The following is a 22,729-nucleotide window of genomic DNA, read 5'->3' on the forward strand; positions in this document are numbered from 1 at the left end:
TATACTATGACTTTTTTTGTCAAAATTTGGGCAACATACTATACTATGACTCTTTTGTCACATTTTGGACAACATACTATACGATTACTTTTTTTGACTGATTTTGGATGACATACTATGTATGATTTTTTTCAGTTATTTTGGACGACATACTATGCTATGACCTTTTTGTCAAAATTTGTACGATATACTTTACTATGATTTTTTTGACTAATTTTGTACGACATGCTGCACTATGACTTTTTTGTCACATTTTGGACGACATACTTTACTATGATTTTTTTGACTAATTTTGTACGACATGCTGCACTATGACTTTTTTGTCACATTTTGGACTACACACTAAAGTATGACTTTCTGGACAACATTCTAAACTATGATATTTTTTTCACTTTTTGTACTCCATATTAAACTATGACATTTTTGTCATATATTGGACGACATACTAAACTCCGACATTTTGGTGACTGCATTATCAAATCAGAAAATGTTGATTGAACCTTTACAACTTGAAGTATGTCCACAAAGTGGTATTTTCATGGAATCAACCTTTAAAACACCAAGTTTTAAAGCAGGAAGGGGGGAATGCCCCCTTCCCCATTCCAAACACCATTTTTTAACACCTGCACTATAAAATCTGAATATATCCAAAAAGTGTAAAACTTAAACTGTGATTGTTCAAAAACCTTAAAATGTTTCAAAGTGTCAGTTCAGTGAGAAAAGTCCCAAGTCTTGTGATCCGTTTAAAAAATTAAAATTACACGGCAAACTTTTGGGTGGATGAAAAACAATTAAATTCAGAGCCCCTCCCCTTTTCCCCCGCTCTCAGAAACACTCAGAAAAGTCACAGCACACCATTCCCAAATCAAACCATCAAACCGCACATTTTGATATAGGATGTGTGGGGGTTTTCTCAAAACTGTGGGAGGAGTTAAGCAGCAAATTATGGGAGGAAGAGGAAGAAACACATGAGATGCTTGCACTGCAATGCATTCTTGTGAGAACTCTCGGTTCTCACTAGTATGCCTTCCAGCAGCAGGCACTTAAAAAGTAATTTAAGTCATGAAAAATGTCACAGATGAATACTCTTACTCGATAAGAGGAGAATGTGGTTGAATATAAGAGAATTTAATTCATTTTTTTCATCTGTGTTATGCTGTCATTACCAATTAGTTCACTGAAGAATGAAAATGCATAAAGGACAATCATGAGCTGCTGATTACCAGCTGCTTCTTCTTCTTCTGACTCTCTGAAAAGCTCCACTTTGAGCACCTTTCGAAGTTATGAGTTATTTCAGCATGGCAATTATTAAATGTAGGCAAATTACTTTTCCCTGGCTGATAATCCTGACAATGTGTCTGCCACTGCCATATCTATCTAAGGCTGTTAATATTTCAGAAATCAGCATCTTTCATGGAAATCATACCCAGATCCCGAAGCGATAACATAGCACTGCAAACTCTGGAGATGTACTGATGATCCCGGCGGATGGTGGAGTCACTGAGATCCTACTATTATTAGATCTCTCTAATATTAGAGTGTGCATCTGTGCTGAAACATAGGGGAATTAATAGATTAACATCACCTCTGAATGGAACGGTTTTTGGGAAAAGTGTTTAGGAGGATGAGGATGCAAGGGAACGTAATATATCTTATGTTTTCTGTGTGTTTTTCTGTGCATTTATGTTTTTACTCACTAGTTGTTTTGGTCTGTGATGTAAAACCTGGAGGCTGCTTTTTAGCCTATGGCTCCACAGCCAGTGGCACATTTCTGTCCATCATCTGAGGGGAAGAGAAAGAAAGAAAGAATTAAATCTCATATAAATGTTTTAGATCAGAGTGTGTTGTTCTCACAGCTTTAATTTTGAACTACACGCAGCAAACAGGTGTTACCCATTACTCACACTTTTGTTCTTGCATTGATACACATATGACCATACACTGACCCCAACAAGGTTTTCCACGTTCTAACCTTTGTGCCTCAGTGAGATTGGATAACTTCAATGCCTCAAGGTGGAGGCAGCTAACATATAGGTTTTTAATTTATTCTCTCTGTCTCTACAGGACAAAGGACGCTCCATCACAGGAGTGATGTCCTAGAGACTGTGGTTCTTGTCAACCCTGCAGAAGAAACTGTTGTATTAGAGGTAAATCAACATTCATCAAAAAAGGGATGGGAATCAGTGATGTAAAATCTGATGCAATCCAAAAATCCTGTATAATGCATGTAAATGTCAGCAAGAGCATTGCGACTGAGTCATGTTTGGCTCTCTTCTTTTTGGGAGAACAATATCGGATACACAGTTGGAGAATTAGTATCTTTGAAATGAATCAGGACAATTGTGTTGTTGTCTAAAATGACTGTATCGGTCTAATATCGTTATCAGTAGATTGTGGTATCGGACACGAAAAAGTGGTATCGTCCCATTCTTAAAAATGTGTCTGTTTTCTATTTAAGTTTCTAAATTACCTTAAGCATTTAATTTCTTGTACTTTTTCAGCAATATTAGAATATATTATTATATCAAAATATTAATATTAAAATTGGTCAGTAAAAAAGTCTTAAAAAAAAGTTTACTTAACATCCTTTCTAAAATTATTATTTAAATGAGGATTTATCTATCAGAGGAAATTAGAACATGACCCTTGCCTAGCACTGGATGCCACCTGCTGGTACTTGACAGCTGTTAATTCTGAGTCCTACAGACACATTCACTCATTGCCAAAGTGGTTTTGAAATTACAATCCCAATTTCCAATCAGGTATTAATTACTAAAAGTAGGAAACAGCTGTCTGCATCTGCATGTATTTTTTGGAGTGGGAAAAACATTTAAGTGATAAAGTGTTATCTCTCCCTTAATTGTCAGCTGTCTCCCCTTCTCTCTCTCTCTCTCGCTCTCATTCAGTGTGTGTGTGTGTGTGTGTGTGTATCTCTGTTTTAGATCCAGTCTCTAGTCACAGACTCAGCAGGACACAAACTTCTGGTCTTGAGTGGTCAGAGCTCAGATCACGGGGGTCTTCTCCTTCAAACTGGATTTTTCTCCTCCCAGACATTTTCTCGTGTCTTTACTGATCCTGGGGTGAGTCAGATCTACTGTCCTCTAATCAGTCCCAAACTTTAAACACATATTTGACTTAAAAGAGTTTAATATGAACATATGTGAAACATAACCTGTTGCATCTTAAATGAGCTTATATAACAATTTCAATGTCTTCTGTTATTAAGGAATGGGGAAAATGTGAAAGTGTGGAGGGTATTTGTTTTGCAGTTGAGTTCAAATACTTTAGGAAAACACTTTTGGGGGGATTCTTATTTTGTTTTTAACCAAAAACATTTATTTTTTTATAGCATTTGTATCACTGACTCATGTGTGTGGTTATGTCCCTCCTGCAGGTCAGTGAATTACTGGGCACAACAGCCCCCAAGCAGCAGGCTACACTTACTGTGTCCTGCCGCGGGGAGGTGGGCTGGAGCTCCCTGGGACACCAGCAGACCTTAAGGCAGTTCCTGGAGTACAAACTAAACCCTGAGTCTGTTCTCCCCAAGATGGAGGGCGTTACCGAGTTCACAGAGTACATCTCTGAGACCGTTGATGTCCCCTCACCTTTTGACCTTCTGGAGCCACCCACTTCAGGAGGCTTCCTGAAACTGTCCAAACCATGTTGCTACATCTTCCCTGGTGGACGAGGAGACTCTGCTCTCTTTGCTGTGAATGGCTTCAACATCTTAGTGGATGGAGGCTCTGAGCGAAAATCCTGCTTCTGGAAGCTTGTGCGTCACTTGGACCGCATCGACTCAATTCTACTTACGCACATTGGCGCCGACAATCTCCCTGGTATCAATGGGCTTCTTCAGAGGAAGATAGCAGAACAGGAGGAGGAGCAGTCTCAGGGCTCCACCAACTACAGTGAGTGGATGAAGAACCTGATTTCCCCTGAACTGGGCGTGGTCTTTTTCAATGTACCAGAGAAGCTTCGTATGCCAGAGTCTAATCTCAAAGTAAAACGCAGCATTGAAGAGGCCTCACTAACTCTGCAGTACCTTAGCAAACTCGGAATCAAACCAGAGCCTCTCTGTCGTGTAGTGAGCAACACTATTGAGCCCATTACTCTGTTCCACAAAATGGGAGTGGGCAGGTTAGACATGTACATTCTCAACCCGGTCAAAGACAGTAAAGAGATGCAATTTCTAATGCAGAAATGGGCTGGAAACAGCAAGGCCAAAACTGGTATTGTGCTGCCCAATGGGAAAGAAGGAGAAATATCTGTGCCCTATCTGACATCGATTACAGCCTTAGTTGTCTGGCTTCCTGCCAGTCCGACAGAAAAGATTGTCCGAGTTTTGTTTCCTGGAAACGCACCACAAAACAAGATTCTGGAGGGGCTAGAAAAACTAAAGCATCTTGACTTCTTGCGCTACCCTGTAGCCACACAAAAGGACATTGCCTCAGGAGCACCTGCCTCTGTTATAAAACAGACCAAGTTAAAACAAAGAACAGACAGCAAAGAGAGTCTTAAATCCTCTCCAAAAACTACTGCAAAGGTGACAAAGAAAGAACCTGAAGGACAAGAGGATGTGTCAGTTGCCACAGAGGCAAAGAGCGACTCTGTGAAGGAAAATATTTCAGAGAAAAAAGAGAAAAAGCCCACCAAGACGATAAAATCTAAAACTGAAGTTCCAGAAAAGAAAAAACTCTTGAAAGAAAAATCTATTAAAAAGCACTCCAAGGAAAGGGTATCAAAAATCGACGAGAAAAAGGATAAGGAAAAGAAAGAACTCAAGAAGGTGAAGAAAGATGACTCCACAAAAAAAGACGAGAAGAAAGATGCTAAATCCAAAGAGGATAAGAAGAAGGACACATCCAAACCAGAGCTGAGAAAAATTACAAAGCCTGACCTGAAACCACTCACACCAGAAGTGAGAAAGACATTACATAAAGCTAAAGTGTCGACTAAAGCAAAAACTGGGAAAATTAAAGGCACAAAGGCTGAACCTGCTGAACCCAAACCAGAGGAGCCAAAACCTGAAACAGTTCAACCTGAACCAATACAAAATGGAGCTGTTGATGGAATATCTGTTCTCTCCACACCTGAAGACCTCACCAAGGATTTTGAAGAACTGAAAAAAAGTGAGGTTGTGACTGTGTCAGCAGAACCACCAGATAGCAGTGAAGTGCCCTCTGAGCCAGCAACACTAGAGAAGCAGGAAGCACAAGAAACATCGTCAGAAATTCCAGCTGACACAAAGTCTCCTGAAAAGGAAGCATCAGCCCCACAAGTGGAAGCTGAAGTTGAAGACAAAGAAAAAGACTTGACACAAGAGAGAGAATTAGAAGAGGCCCAGAAATTTGAGGATGAGGGAGCAGCATCTCAGGATGAAGAGGACGTAGAGGAAGAAGAAGTGGCCCCACCTGCCAGAGAGAGAACAGAGGAAGAGGAGGAAGATATGGGGATAGGTGAAGAGGAAGATGAATCAAAATGGAAGGAGATGAAAGAGGATGGGCTTGACAGAAAACACGAGATAGAAGAAATGGAGAAATCCGGAAATCTCTCAGCTAAGGTTGTGACTGAAGAGCAGCTGCCGTTGACTTCATCTAAGGAGGAGCAAGAGGAAGGAGAAGAAGAAGAAGAGGTGGAAGACAAAGCTGAACTTGAAGAAGTGGAAGATTTAGATGTAATAGCAGATGAAGAGATCAAAGTTAAACCTGAAGATTCAGCTGACGAACAAATGGTCACTGAAAGCAAAACTGCTGAAACTGTGTGCATGGCTAGATATGAGGAAGAAGAAGAGGAGGAAGGCTACCTGTCACATGTTGGAGGGGCCACAGCTCCCATAACTTCAGTGGCTCAAGGGGCTGCTGCAGCTGAACCCATCTCTTACATCCAGGATGAAACCATCCCTGGCTACCCAGAGACAGAACAGACCATCTCAGATGAGGAGATTCATGAAGAGGCAGAGGAGAGGATACCACACCTCCAATATGACGTTTGTGCCTATGACATCTCTGTTCCAGATCAGACTGAATCATTTGTGAATATTCATGGCATGAGGGAGATGCAAGCTGCAGCTATTAGTGAGAAAGGGATAATTCCGGTTGTGCAAGAGCAAGTATCTGTGTTCACAAACATCATGACTGCTCCCTTGGCAGAAGAGGAGCATGTGTCTTCTGCAACGTCCATCACAGAATATGACAAAGTGTCCTCCTTCCCTACCTCTATTGCTGAAGATCAATCTGTGGCATCTGTGGCTGTTCCTCAGGCGGATGAACCATCCAAAACTGCTGTTCCCCTGTCAAGCTCACCTGATGTTACACAAGGCAAAGAGCAGCCACTCTCTGCAGGAACTCTTTCACCACCTTCTTTAGAGGATGACAAACAAACTAAGTCTCCATCTGATGACTTACAGCTTCCCCTTGGAGGAGTGAAGACAGTGGCTCCTGTTGCAGAGGAGGAAGAAGAAGAGGAGGAGGAGGAGGAAGAAGACCAAACTCCCAATGTTGAAATTTCACTTGAAAAACTCCAAGAGGGCTATGCGTCATCGCAAGTACTTCAGAGTCAAGAGAGAGACATTCACCAGCTTGCCGGCTCAGTGTCTCCGGTTTCAATGTCCGTACAAGATACCAAACCAGTCCACCTACCAATTGAAGAGGAAAATATAGATGCAGTTGCACCTAAAGATATTTCCTCTGTTGTGCCTACGAGACCTTTTGGATCAGATTCAGTAACATCAGAGAGTGAGGAGCGTTGCTACAGTCCAGATGATATCACTGTGAAAATGGCCTCCCCTCCACAGTCTGGTCCATCAAGTGCAGCTCACTCTCCACTTCGTCAGTCACCCATAGAGGACAAGATAAAGGTCTTCCCTGATTCGGAGTTGCAAAAGCAAGAGGAGCTCCCTTATGTAGTTAAACCAACCGAAGACACAACTCAAAAGAAAGAGGATGAAGCAAAAACTGAGACACAAAAAGAAGCCGACAAAGAGAAAGCAGGTCAGCCTGAGTTAGATGTTGTAACACCTTTTGAGAAAACATTTGAAAAAGACACAAGAGACATTCCAATGATAAAAGAGTCAGACAAAGTAATTTCACCTGTGTCAAAAGATGAAGGAACACAGGAAGAAATAATCCCCGTTGTTGCCACATCTTTAGCAGAAGTTCAGCCAGTCGTTTTAGAGAGGGATTCCGTAATTTCATCTGGCCAACTGGATGAAGATGATGGTTTTGGGCTCAAAGATGGAGAATCTCAACTGCCTCTTCCTGGTAAATTTAAAGATGATAATGAAAACAAGAAAGATGATGACGATCACGATGATACATCTGCTATTAAAACCAGCAAAGTGGAACACGAGAAAGAAAAGGATGACACCTTTGATGTCAAACAAATTAAGGATGAGCATGAAGTCAAATCTGTCATCAAAGACGATGTTTCCCCTGTTGAATCAGCTCTGGATGAAAAAGCTGAGAAACGGTCAGTAAAGGATGAAATCCCAGATATTGAAAGTGTCAAAGAAGAGCAACATACAAAGGACACAGTCACTGTTGATATAGCTGTTAAAGATGAACAAAAACACCCTGAAAAAGACCAGACGCCTGAAAGTACTAAAGAAGCAGAGGTTGAAATTGTTTCCCCTGAGGCTGAACATGCGAAAGATGAGCAGAAACAAAAAGACACAAAAAGAGATGATGAATTTGATGTCAAACCCAAAGATGAGGGAAAGGAGACAGAGTTAAAAAAAGATGACGTGTCTGTTAGTGGTATTTTGAAAATGGATAAAATAGAGACAGAAAAGACTGATTTGTGTGATTTTAGCTCGGTAAAGCCCCAAGAAAAGGATACTGATCAGGTCACTGATGTCCAGCCTGTTAAAGATGAGATTAAAGAAGAGGCAAAGGCTGATATGCCCACTATTTCACCTCCTGAAGAGGAAAAGCTAAAGCATACAGAAACATCTGACATCAAAGTGACTGAAGATGAAAAAGAGAAAGGTGACAACACAGAAATTAAACTCACCACAGAGGAAATTATTGTTAAGGATGGCATGTCTCCAGTTACCATAGAAGCTGAAAAGGGACAAGAGATTTGTAAAGATACTATTTCAAACATCTGCCTCACCAAGGTGGAGGATTTAACAATGAGCAAAGGTGAGAGTCATGCTGCCAAGTCCGTCGCAGAGCAAGAAAAAGAGAAAGAGACAAGTGAAGATGAAACTGTCAAACTTTCTTCAGAGCAGGAAATATCAGTGAGCAAGGATGATGTTGTGACCTTGAAACTTACAATAGAAGAAGACAAGAAGGATGACATAAATAAAGATGATACTTCTGCTATTAAACCAAAAGAAGAGGAAAAAGATAAAATGACATGTAAGGACGATACATCAGCTGTTGAACCCATAGTTGGAGAGGAAAGTAAAGATGATGCCGCTGACAACATACTTACCAAAACCAAGGAAGAGCCAGGGTTATTATGTCAAGATAGTGGTGATTTTCCTGCTTCACCAATCAAGGTAGTAGCAAAAGAAATCTGTGAGGATGCTGTCAAACCTGTAATGGAAGGAGAAAAGGGACGAGAAGCAAGTGAGGATAAGGATGACACGTCTGCTGTCAAACTGACTACAATGGAGGAAGATGTAACAATTTTAACTGTCAAGACATCCGAGGACCAAGCAAGTTCAGGGGTTGACATTTTTTCTGCTAAGCCCACCATGCAGGACGAAAAGGTGAAAGATGTCAGTGTAGACATTTCTGCTGGCAAATCAACAGAAGAAGAAAGGATGAAAGTAGTGGATAAGGAGGAAAGCAGCACTGAAAAGGATAAGGAAATATTTAAGAAGGATTTGTCAGATATTAAACACTCCATGGAGGAAGAAAGCAAAGACTCTGCTGGTGTACAGTCAAAGGATGAGGAGACGAAGGTTGAATTGAAGGAAGTTACATCTGATGTAAGACTCATCAAGGAGGAGACAAAAGAAACACAGAAAGAAGAAATCGCTGATGCACATGTTCAGGTTCAAGGAGAGCAGAAGGAAAAGGATATTGTTGCTACTCCTATTAAATCCTCTACAGATGACAAAGCTGTAGAAAAAACTGACATTGCTGCCAAACAAATAATAGAGGACACTAAAGAACAGGTGGAGGGTGACATTTCTGACCACAAAGCAATTTTGGGAGACCATCAACTAAAAGGAACCGAAATAGATGATATGAAGATTGAGAAAGAAACAGAATCCACAGCTGAGAAGCCCCAGGATGCAAAAGAGAAAGATCCATCTAAAACAGAAACCATCAAGGAGGAAATTAAAGATGCAGACAAAAAAGAAAGTCATGAAACTGAATCCAAAAAACAGGAGACAGAGCTTTCAACATTCAGCACCATGGATGAGGAAAGAGAGAAACATGATTTTCCATTTGAGTCTGAACCAAAGAGGGATGACAAAGAAAAGGTAGACCTCACTATGGGTCAAATTTTGGAAGGTGAGGAGACTAAAAAGGATATTTGTGACATAATTCAACATCATGTAGGTAAAGAAATATCTGATGCACTTCCTGAAAAAGTCACACTTGCTGCTGTAGCAGAAGTGCAACAAGACACATCTGTTTCTCCACATCACATTGAGGAGGAGAAAAACAAACAGGAAAAAGAAGCAAAAATCACAATTTCTCCAGAAGAGAAGATGGAGAAAGAAAAGGATGACACACATGTTGCTGAACTTAGTAAAGAACAGAAAATGGAAAAAGAACAAGAAAAAGAGTATAGTTATGAGACTGAAGATAAAGATGAAAAGACCAAAACAGCAGAAGAAGACAAGATGATTAAGGAAGAGTATGTTGGAGACACAAAGACGGATAAGATCACAGAGAAAGTAAAGTATGACTCATCTGATGCGGAGCACACTAAAGAGGAGAAATGGGAAAGAGAGGAATTACAAGAGAAAGACAAGGACAAAACGGTCAAACAACCTACACAGACACAAGCAGGGGAAGCATCGGCATCCAAGTCAGATATTAAACCTGCATTTGTGGTTCAGTCCTCCGATGAAGAAAGGGAAGATGAAGAGGAGGAGGAGGAAGAGGACATCTGTATGGGAGGAGCAGGTTCCAGACCTTTGTCAGTGGAGCCAATAAAATCAGACCATCAGACGTTCTCCTCTACAGGTGTGCCTTTATCTGAAACAACACTGGAAAGTGTGCAAACTAAACCACTAACATCAGAGCAGGCCACAGTCGTCATTCCTACACTTACAATGCAGAAGCCATCTTTGGATGAAATAGTAAAGGAGTCTGACGAATCCAGAAGTTCACTGAAGTCGGACGAAGCAGTTGTAAAAACAGAAACTGCTCCTCTTGCCAAACCAGAGCTCTCCTTTGATATCTCTACAAAGGAGGAGATAACTTCTATTCCAAAACAAGATCCAGCTTCTCATATCCCATCTGCTTCAGCAGAACCAGTGTCAGACTCAAATGAGAAAAAGCCTACATTGTCAACATTATCAAGCACAGACAGTCAACCCAGGAGCTGTACACTTTCAAGCACTGAGAGCCAGTCAAGCGTGGAGGAAATGCCACAACAAGAGAGGAGTCCTGGAGTTATTGCTTCAGAAAAGACAAAGTCACCTGAGAAACCAGGGAAGGAAGCAGAAAGGGAGATGGAAGGAGAAAGAGAGGCAGCTTCTCCGGGATTTTTACAGCCTTGTTCTTATTTTATGTTGGGCAGAGAGGATGCTGAAGATACTGCGCACACTGATGCAATAAAGTTAGATACTGCCAAAATTGAGAGTGGTGAAAAAATAACATCAGAGCAGGTGATTGTCAGTGAGAGCCTACCAGATGAGAAGCAAACATTTGGTGCATCCAAGTATGATCCGTATGAAAAGCCCATCCCAAAACATCTCGATTTGGACTCCAGAGAAGAGAGTGAAGTTTCTTTAGGTTTTGATCATGACACAGACATTGATGTTGATGACAACAGAAGAACAAGCCAGGCAGAGGCAGGAGGGGCAATGTTCCTTCTTGATGATCAGTACAAAGAAGAGCCCTTGTCCTTCAGCAGAGTCGACTACAGCCCTGTGTCCCTCACAGAGAGTGAAAGGAGCAGCCACCATAGTCAAAGCACCTCGCCTAGATGTGAAGCCAGAGAAAAAGGCCAAGAGGAGGAGAGAGAAAGAGAGGAAAGACCAGATACTACTCATGTTCACAAGAGCTTTTCTTCCATTGACATGCATGACAACAAAATGTCCCAAGCTGCTGAGTCTGATTCTTTTACTTCCAAAGAGGACAAACCTGAGCGATCAGAGAAAGAGAAAGAGGATATGAAGGAAGGTGATGCAGCAGCACTTCACCCTGGGATGATGAGGGAAGAAATTGCCACCACAGCTGCTCAATCACCAGGCACGACTTCAAGACAAGACATGCCATCTCCACCATGGAGCCAATCAGATCTTGGTGTACAAGCTTCAGCTCCTCCTGTACCCTTTGGAGAATTTACAGAGAGAAAAATCTCAGAAAAAGAGAAGGAAAAATTTGCTGAGTCACTAAAAGATTCTGATCATGAAAGAGAATTCTTGTCGTCTGGTCGCCACTCACCTGCAGAAAAAGACATTTTACCTCCCCTGCCGTCCCCTGAACAAAAAATAGAATCATCAGCTGATCCGAACGCTGCTGCGGCTGTCACATTTGGAGGACATGAAATAGATGATAATGTCCTTGCCTCTGATAATAGTCAAATCAACAGCTCTGCCACTTGTAGAGCCATGCCAGACTTTCCTGTAGGAAAGGCAAGCCTGATAGATAAAAGGTTACTTGTAGAAGGGGAAGATTTCAGTGTTGACGATGATGATGATGAGGATGATGACGACGAAGAGGAGGAAGAGGAGGAAGAAGAGGAGGAGTTAAGTGATGTAGATATGGAAAAGGGTGCAAGAGAGCAGTCTGAAAAAGAAATATGCAGGCTTAGTCCTGATGATAGTGGCAAGTTGGCAGAGATTGAGGACTCAAATAAGAAATCTCAATTGCCCGAATCAAGCGAACAAACACCCGATGGTGCCTCAGCTTCTAAAATCACAGAGACAGACAAGCAGGACACTGGTAGAAAACCACAGTCTCCTGACATGAAACCACTCAAAGAAGAGGATAGCACCAGTGATACAGCTACATCCAAACCCGACGTCAGCGAAGTAATTCCATCAACAGGTCCCAGTGTTCACAAAGTGGACGAAGTCTCTGTTGCCACACCTGATACATCAAAACTTACTGAAACAAAGATAGAAGATGACACAGACAAAAAACATTTCCCCCCTGAAACAGCCACAGAGGCCAGGTTGTCATTGACAGAGGATGTAACCTCCCCTGAAGTTACAGAGTCACATACAGTTGATGAAGAAAAGCTATCTCCATCTGCAAGCTTTTTGCAAAAAGAAACTTGCCAATCAAAGCCCACGAGCTGTTTCACAGGCAGCCCTTCACCACCTGATCGTCCAGAGCCCAAGCCTGCATCTAGTCCCTCCCCTCCACTAACAGGAAGCTATGCTGATATCAGGCTGAGTGGATTCAGAGATTATTCTGAGCATTTGTACAGTGAACACAGTGAAGAACTGATGGAAGATAAGAAAGAGACCCCAGTGATCTCAGATGCATCCCATCTCTCCAAGTTTAGTGATGATAGATATTACACCCAAGGAGGTGTCAAGGAAGAACGTGAACATATCACCCCTGATTTCACTGCAAAACATGAGGAGACTCGGTCATCATCTTGCACATACAGCACATCAACATACTCTACAACGACATACTCCTCCACATCATATAGTTACTCATCCTCAGCCTCAACCTCTGGCCCTTTGAGCCAACAGTCTGGAGACCAAGTTGAAACGTTGACAACAGAAACAACGTCTGGCGCACCTCTCGTCAAAGAGGAGTTATCTTTTATGAAACCTTCTACGAGCTCCTGCTTTGGAGGATTTCAGAGAGAGGAGTACATGGAGGTGACAACAAAACCTACAACAAAAGTGTCTACACTTAGTCAGTTTGAGGAGACGAAGCCATCCTCTCCAGCCCTGTCCACCACTGCCAAGGAGACAGAGGATCAAACACACTCTGCTAAGCCTGAAACTGACACAAAGTTAAGCACTGACCGTTTTTATATGCTAGAAGCGGAGATATCAACATCTGCTACAGCTCCATCTCTACAACAAACTGAGGCTTGCTTTGATGTCTCTCCCCTCCAAAGGGCTGACCCCTCTGACGGGGGGTCCCAAGGATCAGCAGAAGATAAGGAGCAGGATGCACTTGAAATGGAGGACAGCACCCTGCCATGTCGTATTGAATGTCAAAAAATATCTGAGCAAAAAGAGACTGTTTCATCAAAAACTGAGTCATGTGTGGTAAAAGGTACCGTGTATGCCACTGAGACAACGACTGTCACAATCACCTCTACCACTCTCATGTCTAAATCTGACATGGTGTCGCAAACAAGTCAACCGACAGCCTCATTTACTCCACTAAGTGACAGTGGAGCTAGCAAAACCTCATGTGCTATAACGGACATGCTTAAAACAGAAGAGGGTAAAGAGAAAAGTGACGAAACGTCAGAGGCAAAAGAAGAAAAGACAAATGGAGCAATTGCATTTTTTTGGGAAGACGCTAAGTTGGCAGAAAAAGAAACGTGTGAAAAGGATCAAAAGGCCGAAGACACTGAAGTCAAGCAGAAAACAGAAGAAAAGAAACTAGATGACAAAACACTTCAAGATATTTCAGATAGGAAATCTACAACTGATCCAGAGATGAGTGAAAAGGCAGACGTTGGCAAGGGAAGAGAGGAAAAAAGTCTGGAGGGGAAAAGTCTACTCCTGGATAAGCAACCAGAGAGATTAGAATTGAGGAGGAAGAGCAGTTTATCCGATTGGGAGCTACTACATAAACCCGATGACTGCCCAAGTGCCCCTCCTCCAGGTTATGGTGATAATGAGGAGAAAGAAGAGGCGATAGAATGGATGGCCAGTGGTCATGGTCCTATGTCCTCTTCAAAACATACCCAACACAAAGAAACATTTAGTGAAGGGAATGTAAGGACTGATCGTCCCTCAGACTTGAACACCGGTGCCACCTCCCCTCCAGGTTACTCCTCAAGTGAATATAAACATCACAAAGGAGAACTCTCTCCATCATTCATCAACCCCAGTCCTCATCAGCTCTCCAGTGATGAAGGTGAGGAGGAGCAGGAGGAGGACCACAGTGACCACTGCCCAGAGGGAGATGAGGATGATCAGGAGCAGCACTCTGTGAAAAGGAGGTCGCACAAGGAGAGGCACCACCACACTCAGAGTCACCACGGGGACACTGGACAGGGGCCACAACCGCCTTCTGGGGCAATGTCATCTGGTTTAGCTGTGACCTTAGCTGGAGAGGAGACACCTCCAACATCAGTGAGTGAGTCTTTGCCATCAGAGTCAGACTCTGATGTCCCTCCAGAAACTGAGGAGTGTCCATCCATAACAGCTGAAGGAAACCTGGACTCAGATGAAGATGCTGAACATCTGCCAGTGGACAAATTATCTGCGGGTGGAGCTGGAGGTGGCCGCCATCCGCCATCACCAAGATCATCTCAAAGGACTCACGATCCCCTCCCTACTCCAATGAAGGACCCTCTTCCTCATCCTCCCCACCCAGATGTGTGCATGGTAGATCCAGAGGCTGTTCTCAATGACCACAGCAGCACAGAAAAACTTCTCAAAAAGGAGCACAAGACCACCAAGGGCCTCAGGAAGAGCAAACCCAAGTCAGCCTCTCCCGCTCGCAAGGGAGAAGTCAGGAAGAGGTCCTCTACGCCAGTGAAGCAAACTAAGGATTCTGCCTCACCACGATCAGCCTCACTCAAGAGGAAGGACACAGATAGAAGCTCCAGGCTGATCAAGATGTCTGAGAGTCAGGGCTCCAGGAGTGAGATCCTTAATCCAGGGAAAGGCTTGGTCAACGGTGTGAAGAGCAGTTCAGGTGAAGAAACACAGTGAACTATTAACATACATTCAAGTTGTTTTCTTTGCCTCCAAAACCAGTACAAAAATCTGCTGTAATATTATTTTCTAATCTTGTTCATCTCCAGGTAACAACTCACAAAAAACAAGTCAGGCCGTGCCCCCTGGACCCCCTGTCTATGTGGACCTAGCCTACGTGCCCAACCACTGCAGTGCCAAGAACGTGGACCAGGAATTCTTTAAGAGAGTGCGGGCTGCGTACTATGTTGTGAGCGGGAACGAGCCAGGTGGTGGAGAGCCCAGCCGTGGAGTCCTGGACGCCCTGCTGGAGGGCAAATCTCAGTGGGGCTCCAACTTACAGGTGTTTATTTAACCACTGTCTCTATCTGTGCATTTATCATGTTCTCATCATAAGTAATCACACGCTAGCAGCAGTATGATGTCAGTGCAGAGATTCTCAAACACAGATGGGTCATGGGGGATTTTTATGGGATCCCTAAAAAAATTAGCTTTTAGTGAAGATGTATTCATACAATGTTTTAAATAACATGCATGAAATTACATTTTCAAAGTAAGTTACCAAACATTTCTTGGAAATGATTTGGTTTCCAATTCCAAATGAATCTTCCAGATATGGCTGTAAATGTTTTGCTGCAGTACTACATTATGCAAAAATTTGCTTTTGTCACGATTTATATCATGATTTGGGTCATACTAGTTTGCCATCTTTAAAAAGTGGGTCCCATGTAGAAAGTTTGAGAAGAACTGGGCTAGAGCATATGGTGTGCTGGGACCCTTATTGGCCACTTTATCACAGCACATCTCTGTCTGTTGTTACTTTGATTTTGAGTACGTTTGAGTGTAGATTCATTCAAAATAAATTCCTAAAGAAAATTGCACACAATCCCATCTCATAATTTTGGATGATGACATGGATTTTTTTAACCTGCCACAGCCAGACTAGCTGCAACTCTCAGTTTTCTTCATGCTAAGCTAAGCCAAGATAAACTCACCAGCTACTGCTCCAGGTAGCCTTCCTTTAATGCTTTCTCCTGAATCTAGTGTGCTTTCTGGTATTTCAAATTGTTTTCCCACCTCATTACCGCAGGTGACTCTGATCCCGACCCATGACACGGAGGTGACGCGGGAGTGGTACCAGCAGACCCACGAGAGGCAGCAGGACCTGAACATCATGGTTCTGGCCTCCAGCAGCACTGTGGTCATGCAGGACGAGTCCTTCCCCGCCTGCAAGATTGAGTTCTAAGCTTCATGAGCCCACCACCTGCGTTCCCCACACCCCACACCCACCCCCATTAGCTGCTTACAAAGGGAAATGGAGCGAGAGCAAACAGCACGTTCTGCTTCTTCAGCGCTTCTTCACCCTGTGGTACCACTCACAAAACAACATTTGCTGCAGCCCTAAATTATGTTAAATGAAATCAAATCTCAGTGTTTAAGCTTTTTGTGACAGTAAGGTAATCAAGATACTTTACATACTTTTTTTTTTTTAAGGTTTGCTTTCTTCAGCCAGTTAAATGCCTGCCCTAACATGCTCTGGATAGAAACACTAACAAAAAATCAAACTCAGTCACACCTGACAGCTTCCTTTGCTTGATATCATACCGACAAATGGAGACTACTATCCCATGCCTCTTGCACTTTGGCACAATTCAAAATTTGAAATACTCCCAAGTGGCAAATTTCTCATTCAAAAGGCCAAACTTGTGGCAACAAATGAATTCACATGAATTCTTATTGAACGCTCCAAAAAAACTATCTCTCCAGCATTTCCAGCAATCAATAGTTTCTTCAGATTCCGATGCGCAGAACTCATCCTTTGCAAATCTGCAAATCACACTAACATTAGTGTTTGGACTCACTCAATAGTGACATAAAGTGATGTTGAATACAAAAACAGAAAACACAACAAAAAAAAAATAAAATAAAAATAATTCTTGTCATTTGTGGTGAAGTTTTAGGAGGTTGCCTGAAGTTTCCACTCTTCAATCTTTCTTCTCGGCTTTCACAGTTTTTGCTGGTGCATGATGCTTGTGTTTTAGCTTGGACTCTTTCACAGAGAAATGCGTAGGGTTAATCTTTAATTTAGCCAGCTTTCAAGTGTGGAATGCAGTATAGTGTAGATAGGTCACTACACTGTTCGGCTGTCGATGCTCCAGTGAATTCAATAGGCGGCAGGCAAAAGGACAATGTCTTTACACCAGTCATGTCTCTGCTGGACGTGATCGTTCTTCTCTGTCACGGTCTTTGTTAGTTATATGTGATCCAGTATTCATACACGTGTCTGTATCAATTCAGAGGTCTTTTTCTTTTGTGATGATGAAAGCAAACGATGACTCTGAGGTGATCCTGTATTTGAGAAAGCTTTCATCAATACTTCTACTGTCATTTCCTCCTGTTCACCCACATTTTGTCGTCTCCATCGATTTCAGAATGGGACACAAGAGGTAGTAACTTGTGGCAAATGTAGCAAAGAAAGTTTGTCTGTTCATCCCGTTCGGAGGGGAACGATATGCCAGTACATACAGTAGTTTAGTGCGCACATTTGGGGCGTTTTCAGGACAATTAAATGTGATAAATGTGTTACAAGAGGCTTCGTTCATGTGCCTTTAGCTTGTGGCAAAACACTTCAGAGACATTTCAAAGTAGACATAAACCAACGATCCACACCCAGGACACTGAAGACGTTTGGACACTCGTTGTCCGAACCGATGAAACTATTTCAAAGCTGTCAAATCCAACTAGTGTCGCTCTTGTAAACTTCCAAACAAATATGAATGTCTTCACCAAACAGGAGAACACTTTTCCGAGGTAGGATTTCAGAAGTGAAATGTCTGCTTCTAGTTGAAGCACAGAGAGTTAGTGTCGCAGCTGAAAACAACTCCTCACTGTAATATAACATAACGAACGAGACGCTCCTCGAAAACTTGACGGACAATATATTTAATATGAAGCGATGATCTAATATTAATCCCAGAGTAATATTTATAGAACAAGCATGAATGTGATGATTATGATTGCACCGGGCGCAGTTATGAAGAAGGAATGTGTTCTAAGTGGTTATGTGTGTGTGAGAGACTGTGCGATACACACGGTGTGTAGCTGTTTTTATTGCGCTTACAGCATGGTTCCGTTTCTCTTCTGTTGGTTCCAGGTTATGTGGCGAGTGGGTTCTTCAGTGGGTTCAGTGTGAAAGGTCTTTCTGCTTGTTCACAGACGGACTCGAGAGTAACTTATAGACACTCACTTTAAATTTACCTGAGGCCAAGTTTTCGCAAGAACGATTATAATTTTCTTACACATTTTTGCTGAGAAGCATGTGGACCTTTTTTTGTTTTGTTTTGTATTTGTAGACAGATTTGAGGCTCGAGGACAAGTCAGACAGGGTCAGACAGGGTCAACCAGGGCAGGTTTGCAATCCCATGTTCGAATCCAGCATTTTACGATGTTACAAACTCAAATTAGGGAGGCTCCTCTGCTCGCACAGTTCAACTTCTCCCAGTTCTTGATTTAAAGTACCTTTAAAGAACCTCCTTCAGAAGGCTAAAACATCTTGTTTAACCATGTTAGCTGGGACCGGTGCCAATTTGTTTAGCTGACTTTTTACCGCATCATGCAAAGCCTCCATGCTGCTGCTCTGCTCGGCCAACCTTTCCTTTCAAATCAATACTGGTCCATTATGCACCTTGATATGCAGATCAATATTTATTTTATAGGCAAATATAGCTTCTTCTTCTTTTTCTTTTTTTGAATCCCATTGTATATTGAATGTTTATACATTAATGTACACACACCCTACTCTGGAAGGAGTTGATTAATTATAGACCTGTACAATTTCAAAATGGTTCCCCCTTTTCACTTTACAACTAAATATTATAAGAACAAGCAAATCAAGCAAAAAGGCCTTCTCACCTCGTCTGCAATGCTGTATGGAAATGTATCCAAACCAGGAAGAAGCCTTTTAATGTATGGATCTGACATTGTGGATGCTCGGACTTAGTAGTTTTGTCTTTCGGTGATGTTTTTAAGTAGGCAGATTCCAAATACCCAGTCTTGAGATGCTGAAGGCATTAGCAGAACGCTGTGATTCACTCAACACTGAACTGTATGACTATACAGAAGCTGAATGCACTATAAAGGAGATCTATTTTTCTGAATGTAGAGTTGGTACTATTTAATGAATGCTGCTGGATCAAAACAATAGAGAAAAAAAATGAATAAAAACAAAGAAAAACACATTTACACTAGCACAGACAGAAACACACTTTAACAGAGATGCCATAACAGGAACACACGAATAAAGAAAAGCTGCAGCTGAAACCGTTTCCTTTTCCTGAATATGACTTGAAACACATGCAAACTCAAAAGAAAACAAAAAAAACATCAATAAAATAAAACAAATCTTTCGTGTACACTTAATGTACTGTACACGGCGTTCTGGAAACTAAATAAACAACTATCCATCCTGTGAAACATGTTCATTTTAAGCAGATTTTAGTGACAGTAAGGTTAACATCGCTTACCGATAAACACGCAACGCTGACAAGATATGGAAAGAAAAAAAAGTGCATCCTTCACTTCGATTTCATCCTCCATATCTGCATTAAAACTGAAGCATCATTTGATCACAATATGGTGTCATCGCTCCATCTAATCTCTGCATGTGATTTATTTAGTTATAATCCTGAATGTAATTGTTTAACATGGAAATAATAATAAAACATATAATGCTATTTTAAAGAGGTATATTTGAGGAAAAAAAAAAGCTACTTGTCTTAACTGGTACTGTAATGACCTACATTAATATAATACTGGGCTGTGCTTTCATTGTTTGCCCTATTAACATGTTGTTAAGAAGACGCTGTATTGGTAGTTCTGTTTTATTCTCAACACTCTCTGTTTTTTGCATTGTATTAATCTTAGTTATGTTTTTCTTTCTCGGTGCAATATTCAATATCTCTCTGTCTCTCTCTCTCTCTCTTAAACTGGTTAAACTAGAACCACTGCAGATTCATTGTAAAAGGGAAACAGCCTGGTGATCATCAATTAAAGTACATTTAAATCTAGAAGTGTGTGTGTCGTGGATTTTGTGATGACTCTCTTTATACAGATCATTGTGTGATTAATGAGAAACATAAGGGGGGAAAAAAAAGGTCAGGAGGTCTCTGTGCCTCTGCATGGTGCAGCTTTCCCAGAAAATGTTTAAGAATAATTTTTCCTCCCAGTCTTAATGAGAGTATTTTACATACAGTGCTTAACACATTTATTAGACACACAAATATTGATAACTTAAAATGTTACTGTTGTTTATTTGGAGTCACCTTTTTATACCCACATTTGAGCTGTCAGAACTTAGATGTTTCCCTACTCCAACACACCCGATTCAAATAAATGGCTAGTTATCAGGGTTCTGCAGTGATTAGGCAAACATTTGAATCAGGGAAACATCTAAAACATGCAGGGCAGGCGGTCTCCAGGACCAGGACTGGTAAAAACCACTGGTATAAGTCACATAACACAGTGATGGACCACAAGCAACATTACATTCTTGAACCAAACTTTGTGACCCTCACTGCGGCTGCCTTCAATAAATGTGGGGACTGGGATTAATATGACTGTTGTGGAAATAATAGACACCCAGAAGAAAGATGTGTTTAACTCACCTCAACCATAGAGCAATCAACAGTGTATAATTACTGATGACAGGGTATATATATATATATATATATATATATATATATATATATATATATATATATATACAGCGGAGAAAATAAGTATTGAACGCGTCAACATTTTTCTCAGTAAATATATTTCTGATGGGGCTATTGGGATGAAATTTTCATCAGATGTCAGTAACAATCCAATTTATCCACACATACAAAGAAATAAGAACATTAATGTCCATGACAAAAGTTATGTGTAAGTAAGTGAAATGAAACAGGGAAAAAGTATTGAACACATGAAGAAAAAAAGGTGTAAGAAGGCACAGGAAGCCAGTATTTAGGAAGCAATCCTGCCCCGTATCAGTGCAAATTAATATCAGGTGGATAAGTCCTAATTGGTGGCCTATAAAGGTTTCTCTTTACCAAGGTGACACTCAAGAATCATTTCAAGATGGGTAAAAGCAAAGAGCTGTCCCAAGACCTTCACAAGCTTATTGTAGACAAACATACGGATGGCATTGGTTACAGATGTATATCTAAACTTCTGAATGTTCCAGTGAGCACTGTTGAAGCTATTATTCGGAAGTGGAAAGAACATCTTTACACCATTAACTGACCGCGACCAGGTGCTCCTCGCAAGATTACTGACAGAGGAGTCCATAGAATAATTAGAAGAGTTGTCCAAGAACCAAGGACCACTCGCAGAGATCTTCAGAAAGACCTTGAAGAAGCAGGTACAGTTGTTTCAAAAAAAACAATTAGTAATGCACTCCACCGCCATGGCCTCTATGCACGCTCACCACACAAGACACCACTACTCAAGAAAAGGCATGTGGAAGCTCGCTTAAAGTTTGCTGCACAACATTTAGACAAGCCAATGTTATACTGGGAAAATATAATCTAGTCAGATGAGACCAAAATTGAACTCTGTGGCTGTCATAACATAAAATATGTTTGGAGGAGAAATGGCGCTGCACATCACCCTAAAAACACCATACCAACAGTGCAGTTTGGAGGTGGGAGCATCATGGTGTGGGGCTGTTTTTCAGCATCTGGCACTGGCAGACTTCATGTAATTGAAGGAAGGATGAATGGAGAAATGCATCGTGATATTCTTGAGAAGAATCTGCTGCTATCCACCAGGATGCTGAAGATGGTGGACATTTCAGCAAGACAATGATCCCAAACACAAAGCCAAGGAAACAATCAATTGGTTTAAGAGAAAGACAATCAAGCCGTTAGAATGGCACAGTCAATCACCCGACTTGAATCCGATTGAAAACCTCTGGAAAGAACTGAAGATCAGAGTTCATAGAAGATGTCCCCGGAACCTTCAAGATTTGAAGACACTTTGTGTGGAAGAATGGGCAAAAATCACAACTGATCAATGTGTGTGACTAGTTTCTCCATACAGGAGGCGCCTTGAAGCTGTCATTACCAACAAAAGCTTTTCTACTAAGTATTAAATCAATTTCAGCAAGTGTATTCAATACTTTCTCCCTGTGTCATTTCACTTTATTACACACAACTTCATTTGTGGACTCATTTGTTTTTATTTCTTTGTATGTGTGGATAACTTGGGTTGTTACTGACATCTGGTGAAAATTTAATTCCAATAGCCCCATCGGAAATATACTTACTGAGAAAAATGTTGACGCGTTCAATACTTATTTTCTCCGCTGTATATATATATATATATATATATGTATATGTAAATAAATATATATATGTATTATTTTATATGTAATTAATTTTAAGAGAATATTGCAAAAAGAAATTGTCTTCCTGATGAAGAGGACAAAAGATGTCATTCACAAAACAGGGCAATAACATAATCTGTGCACCAAATAGTTGCTTTCTCATCTTCCATCTGCAACATGGTCAGGGAAACAACCCGTGAATGGTTTATTAGATCGTCTACCAGTCCATAAAAATGACATGATGAAGTAGTAAAATGAACAAAAAATAAAAGCCTTTTCAAAGAGATTTCCGAAATGTGGTTTATAATGAAATGTAGCCAAGACGACTTGAAAATCAAACCTTTCCTTAGACTGAGGGAATAATGAAGAAAAGATTTCCT

General features: G+C 41.3%; 1 protein-coding gene across 1 annotated transcript in view; it reads left to right on the forward strand.

Annotated features, from left to right (window-relative positions):
- Positions 1–20,049, forward strand: part of map1ab (microtubule-associated protein 1Ab) — a 59,526-nt gene extending 39,477 nt beyond the window's left edge. Inside the window, exons 3-7 of the mRNA XM_044035637.1 lie at positions 2,065–2,147; positions 2,943–3,080; positions 3,395–14,984; positions 15,094–15,326; positions 16,074–20,049. Coding sequence (XP_043891572.1) covers positions 2,065–2,147; positions 2,943–3,080; positions 3,395–14,984; positions 15,094–15,326; positions 16,074–16,229 — 12,200 coding nt within the window. The 3' untranslated portion in view covers positions 16,230–20,049. The remainder of the gene's footprint in view (positions 1–2,064; positions 2,148–2,942; positions 3,081–3,394; positions 14,985–15,093; positions 15,327–16,073) is intronic.
- The last annotated feature ends 2,680 nt before the right edge of the window (positions 20,050–22,729 follow it).

This window comes from Solea senegalensis, linkage group LG10, assembly GCF_019176455.1.
Source record: "Solea senegalensis isolate Sse05_10M linkage group LG10, IFAPA_SoseM_1, whole genome shotgun sequence".
Taxonomy (NCBI): domain Eukaryota; kingdom Metazoa; phylum Chordata; class Actinopteri; order Pleuronectiformes; family Soleidae; genus Solea; species Solea senegalensis.